The 11,921-nt window shown below is 44.0% G+C and overlaps 2 protein-coding genes across 8 annotated transcripts; one reads left to right on the top strand and one right to left on the bottom strand.

Moving 5' to 3' along the window:
* The first annotated feature begins 478 nt into the window (after positions 1 to 478).
* Positions 479 to 1,470, top strand: nanos3 (nanos homolog 3). Its single transcript, XM_020049689.1, has one exon. It carries the CDS (start codon positions 543 to 545, stop codon positions 1,050 to 1,052), a length of 510 nt encoding a protein of 169 aa, XP_019905248.1. The 5' UTR covers positions 479 to 542; the 3' UTR covers positions 1,053 to 1,470.
* A 3,027-nt stretch (positions 1,471 to 4,497) lies between these two features.
* si:ch211-286b5.2 lies at positions 4,498 to 11,862 on the bottom strand. Of its 7 annotated transcripts, XM_013135208.4 has the most exons (8): positions 11,642 to 11,660; positions 11,393 to 11,453; positions 10,942 to 11,063; positions 10,700 to 10,837; positions 9,386 to 10,591; positions 9,192 to 9,301; positions 8,340 to 8,426; positions 4,498 to 4,927 (listed from the first exon to the last, which is right to left on the bottom strand). In XM_013135208.4, the coding sequence occupies exons 2-8, from the start codon at positions 11,421 to 11,423 to the stop codon at positions 4,819 to 4,821; spliced, it is 1,803 nt and encodes a 600-aa protein (XP_012990662.3). In that variant the 5' UTR covers positions 11,424 to 11,453; positions 11,642 to 11,660; the 3' UTR covers positions 4,498 to 4,818. The 7 variants fall into 7 exon arrangements, with proteins under 7 accessions (XP_012990662.3, XP_028978034.2, XP_012990663.3 ...); XM_029122201.2 differs by lacking the exons at positions 11,393 to 11,453; positions 11,642 to 11,660 and adding an exon at positions 11,824 to 11,862; XM_013135209.4 differs by lacking the exon at positions 11,393 to 11,453 and having other exon boundaries at positions 11,642 to 11,817.
* Positions 11,863 to 11,921: the final 59 nt, after the last annotated feature.

An 11,921-nucleotide genomic window follows, 5' to 3' on the forward strand; every position in this document is an offset into this window, starting at 1 on the left:
CCTATCAGTTAGAACAATATTTAGCCTAGGCTACTTCTGGACCAAATTTCTAACGCAATGAAGATCTCGACTGAACCTGTATTTTATTTTTATTTTTGTCCCAAACTATACTTGGTCAGAGAAACGGACCCTTAGTTGTTTTTTGACGTAATTGAAATTTGTTGACGAGCGTTTACCCTACTGCAGAAGGTCCTATTCTACTAGAACAAAAAACCACTCAAGCCTAGTTCAGCTGGACAGCAATAGCAAGTGTTGCCATCTCGACGATAACTAACTTTTTCATCAAGTGAAAAGACGAGAGAATCGTGGAATCAGAAGAAGGGGAAAAAAAACTCATTGCTCTCTGTAGACATTCACTCTTTTGGCCGGCTCCGCTTACACGGTTGTATATTTGAGAAGTTTGGATTGGCTGGTGCACGTCACAATCTGATTGGGTCTTTATAAACACAACAGGTCAATAATGCCATACTTCGAACTAAAATTCCTCAGAGTTGCAAATTATTTGAGTCACTTGTGTTAGTTTTTAAATCTCAATTTCGGGTATGAACATAGAAATTAGAACACTCTTCCAACAGCTGCCGTGTTTAATGGAGTCGGAAGGCATGATTTTCCAACCGTGGCGGGATTATATGAAGCTGGCGGACGCGGTCCGTGAGATGCGGGCGGCGACAGAATCCCAACCGCACGGAAAGGCATCATTGGTCCCGGTGCGTAAAGACGCCCCTTTCGGTAAAAGCGTGGACCCCAAGCCCGCACCAGCAGTGCCCAGACCAGCAACAACCACGCCGAGTGCTGGGGGGAGAAAGAGGTCCACCCGCTCGAAGACGCAGGACCTACCATCATCTGGGAACTTCTGCAGCTTCTGCAAACACAACGGCGAGTCCGAGGCGGTTTTCTCGTCGCACTGCCTAAAGGACCAGGAACGGGGCGTGGTGTGCCCCTATCTGCGGCGGTATGTCTGTCCGCTCTGCGGGGCCACCGGAGCCCAGGCCCACACCAAACGCTTTTGTCCGTTGGTCGACATGACATACAGTTCGGTTTACGTCGGCTAGGAGATGTTTCTGCGCTCCCTTCTAGACCTGCTGTCATGGGCAGTTATCCTGCGGAACTAGAGAATCCTTGGAAATACAGTATTGTTTTGTTGCTCAAATAGCATGTTTTCTGGGGCAGGTCTTGTTTTCTCTTAATTGTTTCCTTATTTAAACGTTTTTTACTTAATTTTATTTGCCACGTGCGGTTTTATTTTTGTGATTTACACCACTTTTTGCACATTTCTGACCAAACAGTTCTTTTTTTAGTATGAACGTTAGTATTGACAATCTCAAAAGACAACCGCTATTATGATGCGGAGAGCAGAGCTACTTTGTAATTGTCGTTAACCATTTTAAACTTTTATACTAGATTTTTATTATAATAGATGTATGTGTGGTTTCTTGACTTCTCAAACTGTGTATTTCTTAAACTGTTGTCTGCTCACTGGAAAAATGCCTCTCTGTAAGGATTGCATGCTTATGATATCTAAATATATATTTACATTTGCGGCTGATGTCACGTTTATTCTCCATGTTGTGTGAACTATTTTCCTAGTGTTAAAAAACGTTCCGTTTGGGAAATCTTTACCCTGGATCTTAATGACAACATATGAGCGGTGGTTAATGGCTCACCAAGTCACTTAACGTCTGAACAGCGCCTTAAAATGACTTTCCTAATTGAACACAGCCCATAAATGGAGACTCGGTTTCATACAGACTCCACGTCCACAACACACACATGACACGACAACGTAAATGGCCTACAGACGACACGAACTCGTCACGTGTCAGTATTAGGAATGAACTGATAATTGTAGATCATGAAACGCGTCTCTATTTCGGGTCTCTATAACAGATCGTCTAAAAAACATCATTAGGTATCGTGCAGCTGTTGAATAAATAAATTGTTGCACCTGCTATTGACTGAGCTGCACAAAAGTAAACAATTTCCTCCGGCTGATTGCTTTATTTTCATTCATAATACTTAGGGAAGAGATGCTCTCACAGAACTGTGCATGGAGGTTTTCTAATTCGGAATCGTTTCTTTTTGTGTTTAATTTTCATTAATTCTAATGACAAACGATCCGTATCGGTTGCTACACTGTCAAATTATTTTGATGGCTTTATTGGTGATGGGACTTGAATTGAGTCGAGAGGCTACTGTTTTAGTAGTTTCGAAGTTGAGACATCCGTAGGCGAATGATCATTAACACAACAATGATTTCTGCTCCTCGAGCGCAGATATTGGAGAGCTATTCACCAATATCGAATCACAATATCATACAAGCAAAAGGGATGCACAATATGCTCTTTAAACAGCAAAGCTCATAATAAATATCCGTCTTTGGTAATGCCTAGATGTGAAGTCTTCCATGCCAGATTGAATCCCTTTTTGTCTACTTCTGGTCATCAGCTGTCAGATTATATGTAGGCCTGGGACCTCAAACTGTGCAGGTTATTTCCTGCCCAGTAGGAACACATTAGTCAGCTAACATAGTCCCGACTAGAAAATAGAAGGATTTCTTCAATGTGAATTACTTTAAGGCGTCGGTTTGTGCTGTATATTGGGGGTGGTCAGGGTCAAAATGGATCCAAGGATTTTAACTCTTTTTCCAGGGGGGTCACATTAACCTGCCTGTAATATTGGCACATTGATCCCCCTCTAATTCTACGCCATTGGTATTACTGGATATAAAGCCTGCACCCAAGGCCTAAAGGACCAAAGTGTGAGAACACTGGTGTTGTATATAAACTAGTCATATTTTATTGCAATGTGTCAAGTGACAGGCAGCACAACAATGAGCTTTTATCGTTCTAAATTTCTGACAGTAGTATGAAACGAAAATCGCCAGACTTTCAGCTAGCAAAATTAAATCCCCTCATGATGTACTGACATTTCTGGAGCGCCTGACGTTTTCAAACAAAAAAACTGCACATTACAAGTCTGTGTCAAGACGCACACAACACAAGTGAAAGATCTCATCTAAAAACATCTTATGTATTGAAAGACATGGCCTACCTTAGAGGGGTCTCCAACCCTGCTCCAGAGATACTGGCCTGGTTTTCATTCCAACCCCATGTATACTCAGCAACAATCAGTTACTCTCTAATTATTTGAATCAAATGAGCTAAATCGGGGTTGGAGTGAAAAACAACCAGGATAGACGCTCTCCAGCAGTGGAATTGGAGACCTGTGGCTTATGCTATTGTGAAATAAAGGGGAATTTCGTTAGATTTTGAGTTATATGTGTAGGTAATTGTCTTGCTGAAATAGCCACATTCTTAACTCACAAAATACAAATTAATTAGGAAATGTTAACTTGTACGTGTGTGTTAAATAAACATTTGGTCACGAATAAACCCAATGATTACTTTAAACGTCAAAGTCATGTCCCATCATGTCACATCACAACCCAACATACAGGGTTATTTTAACCCAACTGTAATAGTGATCCATGAGTGATGAAAGACACAGTTCTCCAACTCGATATCAATCGAGGCTTTAATGTTGCGCTACTCAACCATCACAGGTATCGCTGTACTTCCCACTCGCAAACCGAAATGTCCTCCTTTAAACCATTTGTAAAGTTCATGACACCGAGCTTGCTCATTATTTCATAACTTGGAATAATATTAATGCCTACAGTTGTTAGGCATGGTATCCTAGATACTGTAAAAAAAAAAAAAATACCTTGAAATTTCAATAGAATATGTCCAGAGAAGAGAAGCGGGAGTCCTTGGAGAGTTCAGACCCCCCCCCCCCCCCCCCACGAAGAGTTAATGGTCCTGTCTTGGTCTGGGTGCCACAGAGTCTGGGGGTGTCTGTTTGGTGGAGGGGAGACACTGATCTATATCTCCATCTAGCCAATCAGAGCTGAGTTCTATGGTTCAGGTTAATCTGACCAGAAGTTTATTAGGTCAAAGGTCTTCACTAAGAAAAAGTGGGTATGGAGGACCAGTGCTCGACAGAAAAGAACGAGGGGAGAGACAGGAAGTGACATCACTTACTTAAGAGAGGAGAGTTCTCTGATCAGGCCACAGACCAGTTCTGAGGCGTCTTCATGCTCTCCCTCTTCGTGTCCATCCTCATCCTCACTAGTTAGGAGGAAGATTGAGATAAATAATAGCATCCCGTTCGGGAAAGTATAAACTAGGCCACTGCCGTCGCCACTTTGTCCCACGTCCTCTGCTCTCCTCTCCTTCTGCTCTCCTCATTACCATCACATTTTCCTTCACGTCTAAAAAACGGTTTCTGTCGAGTAGAGTCATCATGGGAAGTTGTCCTGCTCTCGACTTCTCAACATGTGTGCTTCATAGAGGACTTTGTCTGCTCACTGTAAATTATATATACATTTATATAATTTTAATGTTTATATTGTTGCATTGTCGCGAGAAAGCCTGCATGTAGGCCTAAGCATTTTCTCTCAATTGTCCATACCTTTTGTCTCCTCTACACATGCCACATTCAATATTCAGTTTTTATTTAAACGGGAAAGCTTGATTTATTAGAAAGTTCACATGTCACTATAACAAGTCCTCGGCATTAGGGGAACAAGGGAATAAAACGGCAACAGAAATGCATCGGTAAAACTGGCATAATTACAAGGTTACGTCCATATCCCTTAACAGAAATGAAAGTTGCGTTTCAATGTGTTGACAATAAGGATCGCTGTTTTTAATAAACTGATTTTCATCTATAAGTCTCAAATTAACTTCCACTGTGTGCGGGCTTTGTTAGCCTTCGGGGACGTTGTGACGATTAAAGCCACGTCTAAAATGGGGCATCCTAGATCTCAGTCCGTCGTGGGGGGAACACACGATGTGTCGGGGTCCTTGCGGTCTTCTTTCCACGGCGAAAAGTCTCCAGCTCCCGATCCGTAGCCATCACGAGCCGGCTGAGAGAAAGAGAAATATTATATATTAGTGACAACGAAGAAACAAATGTGAGAGCGCCTGTCTCCGCCAAAATAGACACACACCGTATATGATTTAACCGGACTAGAGCCATTGGGCGGCTGTAGAGCCACTAATAAAGGGGCCTTGACTATATTAAAGCCAACCAGTGCTTCACATTGGTACCTGCCAAATGCAAGTAGAATTCCGCGGTGGCGTGTAACGCAGACACTCTTACAAGCCACTTTGGCGGGTGGCTATATATACTCCGGTTTTTTCATGCATTTAAAGCTCAAAGGCGACGACCTTCCCAAAATCTCTGTGTGTTCGCATGGTAAAACATGATCAGCGAAACACTGCAGCTAAAATAACTGTAGGAGAAAACTTTTTCCATATTGAGTGTTTCCAGGCGGGGTGTGTTTCCTACAGAATTGGGCAATTTTTAATGGGCTTGGCCGGGTCGATTTTTTTCTTACAGTAGTAGAGCCTACACTCTTAGAATTAGGAGAGCCACAAGGAACTCTTGGGATACTCAAGGAACCTTGTGGAGGAAACTTTAACAGCTCAATTTGGAGAACAAGTTCCTGACTTAACATCTGAAAACCATCTGAATACCTAATTTGGGTTCTCGATTTTTTTTATCCTGAATGGAACAAGTGCTTCAGTTCATATAGATCACATGTATACAAAAGGGAAGAGATCTTTTAACAGTCTTTTATGAAAACTGAGGCCAATTGGAACAAATGGAATACAACAACATTGACAATGATAATGTTGATGATAATGTTGATGACAATACCCTAGACAATGTGCCGGTGCACACCAGCGAATATCGAACTGAGGACCTTGTCAAAGACCTGAAAAGGAACCTTTGTTTGTTTATTCTCAAACGGAGAGAAAAACACTGCATTCCAGCTGTTGTCCACATCGATACTGTAGAAGACTTGAAAGTCATTCTTCAAGAATTCACTAGCCTCATTAAAATTCCACTTACAGAAAAACGTACAGATTAACAGAGATCAAGATGATGACCTTGATGAACTCTTGTCTCAAAATGCCGTCTTTGAGCAGTGCATGAAATAGATCAGCAGTGAGTGGATGCTGCAGCAGTACTGCACAGATCAGCTTGGTTACACATCAGCACTGCAGTTGGAGATGGATGGCCAAATTCCTAATGCCCACCTCCAATATATCAGTGTAAGAAGGTGCAGTGTAAGACCCACTCCTCTGTAGTCACAACAACAGCCGGCTACACTTCCATGTTGATTCATTTGAGATCGTCAATCCCCTTGGAGCCAAGAGTGGAAAACACAGGCTCACTGCTGTGTATTTCAAATTAGGAAATCTCTCTCTCTCTCTCTCTATCTCTATATCTATATATATATATACACTCACCTAAAGGATTATTAGGAACACCATACTAATACTGTGTTTGACCCCCTTTCGCCCTCAGAACTGCCTTAATTCTACATGGCATTGATTCAACAAGGTGCTGAAAGCATTCTTTAGAAATGTTGGCCCATATTGATAGGATAGCATCTTGCAGTTGATGGAGATTTGTGGGATGCACATCCAGGCCACAAAGCTCCCGTTCCACCACATCCCAAAGATGCTCTATTGGGTTGAGATCTGGTGACTGTGGGGGCCATTTCAGTACAGTGAACTCATTGTCATGTTCAAGAAACCAATTTGAAATGATTCAAGCTTTGTGACATGGTGCATTATCCTGCTGGAAGTAACCATCAGAGGATGGGTACATGGTGGTCATAAAGGGATGGACATGGTCAGAAACAATGCTCAGGTAGGCCGTGGCATTTAAACGATGCCCAATTGGCACTAAGGGGCCTAGAAGTGTGCCAAGAAAACATCCCCCACACCATTACACCACCACCACCAGCCTGCACAGTGGTAACAAGGCATGATGGATCCATGTTCTCATTCTGTTTACGCCAAATTCTGACTCTACATTCTGAATGTCTCAACAGAAATCGAGACTCATCAGACCAGGCAACATTCTTCCAGTCTTCAACTGTCCAATTTTGGTGAGCTCGTGCAAATTGTAGCCTCTTTTTCTTATTTGTAGTGGAGATGAGTGGTACCCGGTGGGGTCTTCTGCTGTTGTAGCCCATCCGCCTCAAGGTTGTTCGGGTTGTGGCTTCACAAATGCTTTGCTGCATACCTCGGTTGTAACAAGTGGTTATTTCAGTCAAAGTTGCTCTTCTGTCAGCTTGAATCAGTCGGCCCATTCTCCTCTGACCTCTAGCATCAACAAGGCATTTTTGCCCACAGGACTGCCGCATACTGGATGTTTTTCCCTTTTCACACCATTCTTTGTAAACCCTAGAAATGGTTGTGCGTGAAAATCCCAGTAACTGAGCAGACTGTGAAATATGCCACGCTCAAAATTGCTTAAATCACCTTTCTTTCCCATTCTGACATTCAGTTTGGAGTTCAGGAGATTGTCTTGACCAGGACCACACCCCTAAATGCATTGAAGCAACTGCCATGTGATTGGTTGATTAGATAATTGCATTAATGAGAAATTGAACAGGTGTTCCTAATAATCCATTAGGTGAGTGTATATGTGTATATATATATTATTTATGTTGCTCTGTACAGTCTTTTGAATTTAAGTTGATGTATATATATATTATTTATGTTGCTCTGTACAGTCTTTTGAATTTAAGTTGAAGCATTGTGGTGGACAAATAAAATAATAATACATAAATAATAAATACATTGTGTATTTTTGTGAATTACATATTTATGCAAATTATATGTGCATTACTTCTACAACTACTACTTCTAATATTTTGATTACATATTTTCATGAATGTTGCTGTTATTACATATAATATATTTCATTATTCGTACTAATGAGTTCAAAATTGAACCCAAAACCCCACAATAGGGGTTCCTCGAGGAACCTTTTTGAACCGAAATGGTTCCTGCACAGTGGCAATGATGAGGAACCCCAAAAGGTGCCTCAAGGCTCTTCTACTTCTAGAATTGCCATAAATTGCTAAGTTGTAGGGGACGGATTGCATGCGTTAGATACACAAGTACATTGACATAACTCGTAAACCGAAATGTGTTCCTTTAAACCATTTGTAAGGTCTGAAAACATCACGAAAAGGGCACGAAAAAATAGAAATGAGAAGTTCATGACACCGAGCTTGCTCATTATTTCATAACTGCGAATTTGGAATAATATTCAGGCAATAGATACTGTACCCCGGTAGAGAGACACTGATCTATATCTCCATCGAGCCAATCAGAGCTGAGGTCTGTGGTTCAGGTTAATCTGACAAGAAGTTTATGAGGTCAAAGGTCTTCACTAAGAAAAAGTGGGTATGGAGGACCAGTGCTTGACCGAAAAGAACGAGGGGTGAGACAGGAAGTGACGTCACTTACTTTAGAGAGGAGAGTTCTCTGATCAGGCCACAGACCAGTTCTGAGGCGTCTTCATGCTCTCCCTCTTCGTGTCCATCCTCATCCTCACTAGTCAGGAGGAAGATAGAGATAAACAATAGCACCCCGTTCCTGAAAGTATATCCTAGTCCTACTGAAAGGTGAGCATACCAGCCTACTGGAAAAACGATGTTGAAGACAGGCGAGAGAGATGACAATGAAATCTGCCACTCGGCAGACCTGGGTCAGCATGAACAGGCCTTAAAGTAACGAGCGTCAGGTGGATGGTTCTTGACAGGAACAGCGAGACCCCTTCTCTCCATCTCCTAGAATACCACATCACTGTCGTCTGGCCGGCCAATCCGGGGGGAGCTCACTAAACGACACCCTAACCCCTTAAGAGTGCCCTAGTGGGCCCCACAGCCAAAGGGAATAGGGTGTCATTCTGGACACAACTGAGTAGGTGTTATTTCGGAACAGCGGGAAAACACAACTGGGAGAGGAGGGACGGACAGGAAAGACGGATCCCTTCATCTTTTGTCACCTCCCATGAACCACCCCTTTACCCCTTTCAGCCCTCCCCCTTTTCTCCATCTTCCTTCCATGTCCCCAGTTTGGCCTTGATTGACGTGGTATGTGTCCAACCGACCAGTGTAAAGTGAAACGCCATGGAAATGAATATGCTAACTAAGATCAGTCAATCTAGCGTTGCGTTCTCTTTTTTTTTGTCAAGCAAATAAGCCCTTGTTTTTCTGATACATTACCAGTAAGTATCGGCCCTACTCGTTTTTACATTTTAAAAGGGATCTATTGGTGGGATACATATTACGTGACAACCCCCCCCCCCCGGCTCACAGCAGAGTAATGGTGTTGAGCTGAGAGTCAGATATGTAGTCCCGGGCCTCTTCCCCATGCGGATGGACAGCATCTTCATGGTCCACTCTGGACAGAACCACCGGGACTGACTAAAAAACACAAACAATCAGGACTCCAACAAACAAACAAACAAAGACAAATATAACCCCCCAAAAAAAAAAAAAAACACTAACTTGGATATACTCCTCCTGGCCACCAGGGGTCAGTGCAGCGTCACCAGGCCCCCTGGGGTTACCCAGGGCCGCTCCAGGATCCGGCTTTGTGGGCAGAGGTTGGTCTGAGGAGTCCTTGTGTTCTGACTCTGCCTGGGTGCTGTCAGCTCTATGGACACGGCCCTCAGGCAGAATGGGAGCCGGGGAATGAACCCCGACCTCTGACCGAGCCAGGGAATGAACCCCGACCTCTGACCCCGTCTCTCTCCGGTTAGGTAGGTTCCAGACTTCTACCGCGGACTCTTCCTCCAGAGGGGTGGGTGGAGGGCCGCTGGAGAAGGACGGAGGATCAGTAGCACTATATCCCCTCCTGTCTCCCTCCTGGTTGTCCTCCACAACCCCCATCATGCCGAGCTCCTCGTCACCCAGCATCACAGGCTGCTGTGGTCCCACCTCCAGGACCTCCGCGACCGGGTCTGGCCCAGAAACAGACACACGGCCGGGGCTTAAACGACCGGCCTCGTCGCCAGACCGCCGGGGCTCCTCTTCCTCCTTCTCCTCCTCACCCTCCTTCTGCTCAGTGTTAACCCCTGTGGGGTCGGAGGGAGGGAGGGATGAAAGGAGGGCGAGGTCAGAGGATGACGCGGCTCTCGATGCAGTTCCCTCCACGGCCACAAGGCCGGCCCCACTGCCGTCGCCACTTTGCCCCTCGTCCTCCTCCATCTCCTCCTCTTCTGCTCTCCTCATTACCATCCCATTTTCTTTCAAAGTCTTTCTTTCCTGCAGCCACTCCTCCTCCACTCCACATCTCCTCTCCCTCTCTCCTAGCCCACACATCCCCATCCTCTTCCTCCTCTTCGTCTGTGGTTCCCTGGATCTGTCTTTCACTGGTGGATTCTGTCTCCCGTCTCTCTCATCCGCGGCCTCCGGCTGTTCGCAGTGTCTCTCCTCCATTTTAGGCTCCGTGTTCTTCTCTCCACAGTGATCTTCTGCACTGGTCGTTTGACCATCCCATTCCCCAAATTTGACCCCTTCGGAGGTCGGCAGGGAGGGCCGGGGATGCCCGGCTTTGACCCCCTGAGACGTTAGGGAGGGCGGGGTGTAGGGGTGAGGGTTGGCTACAGTTGGTGGTGGGTCCAGGGCGGGACTGAGGAACCTCAGCGTCGATACCTTTTCTAACACAACCTTGTCACCTTTAACGGAGGACTCCATCAACCTATGAGCACCCTGTGGAGTACATAAACAATACCGATTGGCTGGAACAGTATCCTCTGTGCCCGCCTCCATCACAGCACCTCCCACTACTCTCCCTAGGACAGTCTCAGCTGGACTTACCTCCCCGCCCTCTTGCTTCGATACAGTGGTATCACCCGCTGAGAGAGTCTGCTGAAGTGGACCACTGGTACAGTCCAGGGGAGGGGTGTGTGGATTTTCAGGTGAGGCAGTTGTCAGCACTGTTCCTACAGTGTCCTTCTGAAGGGCATCCGAGAGGATAGGTTAAAACCGAAACATCAGCTTCTACATGGGAATTGTTACTGACCAATGCTCGACTAGCCACTGTAACTTCTGTGGACAACCTTTTGTAGCTTTAAGGGCTTTGCTTCCATTGCTTCTCCAGAGGGGGTACTCTTTCCTAACGCATCACCATAGCATGTTCTCTTTCGCGGCCTGAGTGACCTAGGCTGGTTTGATGTGACACCTGGAAATAAATCAATATGTATGCTCTTGCTTTCAGATGAAGACATTTGCAAAGAAAAATGGGGATTGTTAATATTTCACTTTAATTTCAACATCTTTGATCATTTCCGGTATGTTTTGGTCACAATAACTAGGAAAATGTTAGTGAGCAAAATCATAATCATAACTGCTCTCAGGTCATTGCTCTGAATAAGAATCTGTTCTTATCATACTTACCGGGTAAAAATTACAGTTAGAAAAAAACGATGTATTCACAATATGAATTCATGATTTTAATTCAAAACCCTGACACTGTAAATGTCAGTTAAATTGTAGACATTTCAGCCTTACTTGTTGTGGTACGATTTCTTTTTTTTGTCATTCTCCTAATCAAGCTAGTTCTTCAAATGTTCTGTAAAAACAAAAATCAAATGAGATAATCGCTAATTCATCTTCATTTACTCTGAAATGTTAAATTAAAAACGACGGCCGGTAGCTGATAAACGCTAACTAGCAACATGCTTATCAAATAAGTAAAAATAATCAAATTACTTTTTCATTACTGTTTTAACTAGCCGCCCTGAACCGAGCCTACTGTACCTTACACAGAAGACCAAGATGGATTTTTAGTTAGACACACTCTATACCTACAGTATCAATCAAACGTTTGCACCAAGAGTGAAATATTGATTCAGAACACACTAAGCTGAAGTTGATTAATACTAATAATAACTAATAAGAATAAAATTTTCTGTGAGGATCACGAGGCTTTTCCACATAACTTTGACTGGACAGTTTGCCAGAAGGACTTTCATCAGACAATCTGGGCGTGGTCCTCAAACGCCGTAAAGCGAGGCAGTCCTGTTGCCTATGGTTACCT

The sequence above is a fragment of the Esox lucius genome, chromosome 9 (genome assembly GCF_011004845.1).
Source record: "Esox lucius isolate fEsoLuc1 chromosome 9, fEsoLuc1.pri, whole genome shotgun sequence".
In the NCBI taxonomy this organism is placed as follows: domain Eukaryota; kingdom Metazoa; phylum Chordata; class Actinopteri; order Esociformes; family Esocidae; genus Esox; species Esox lucius.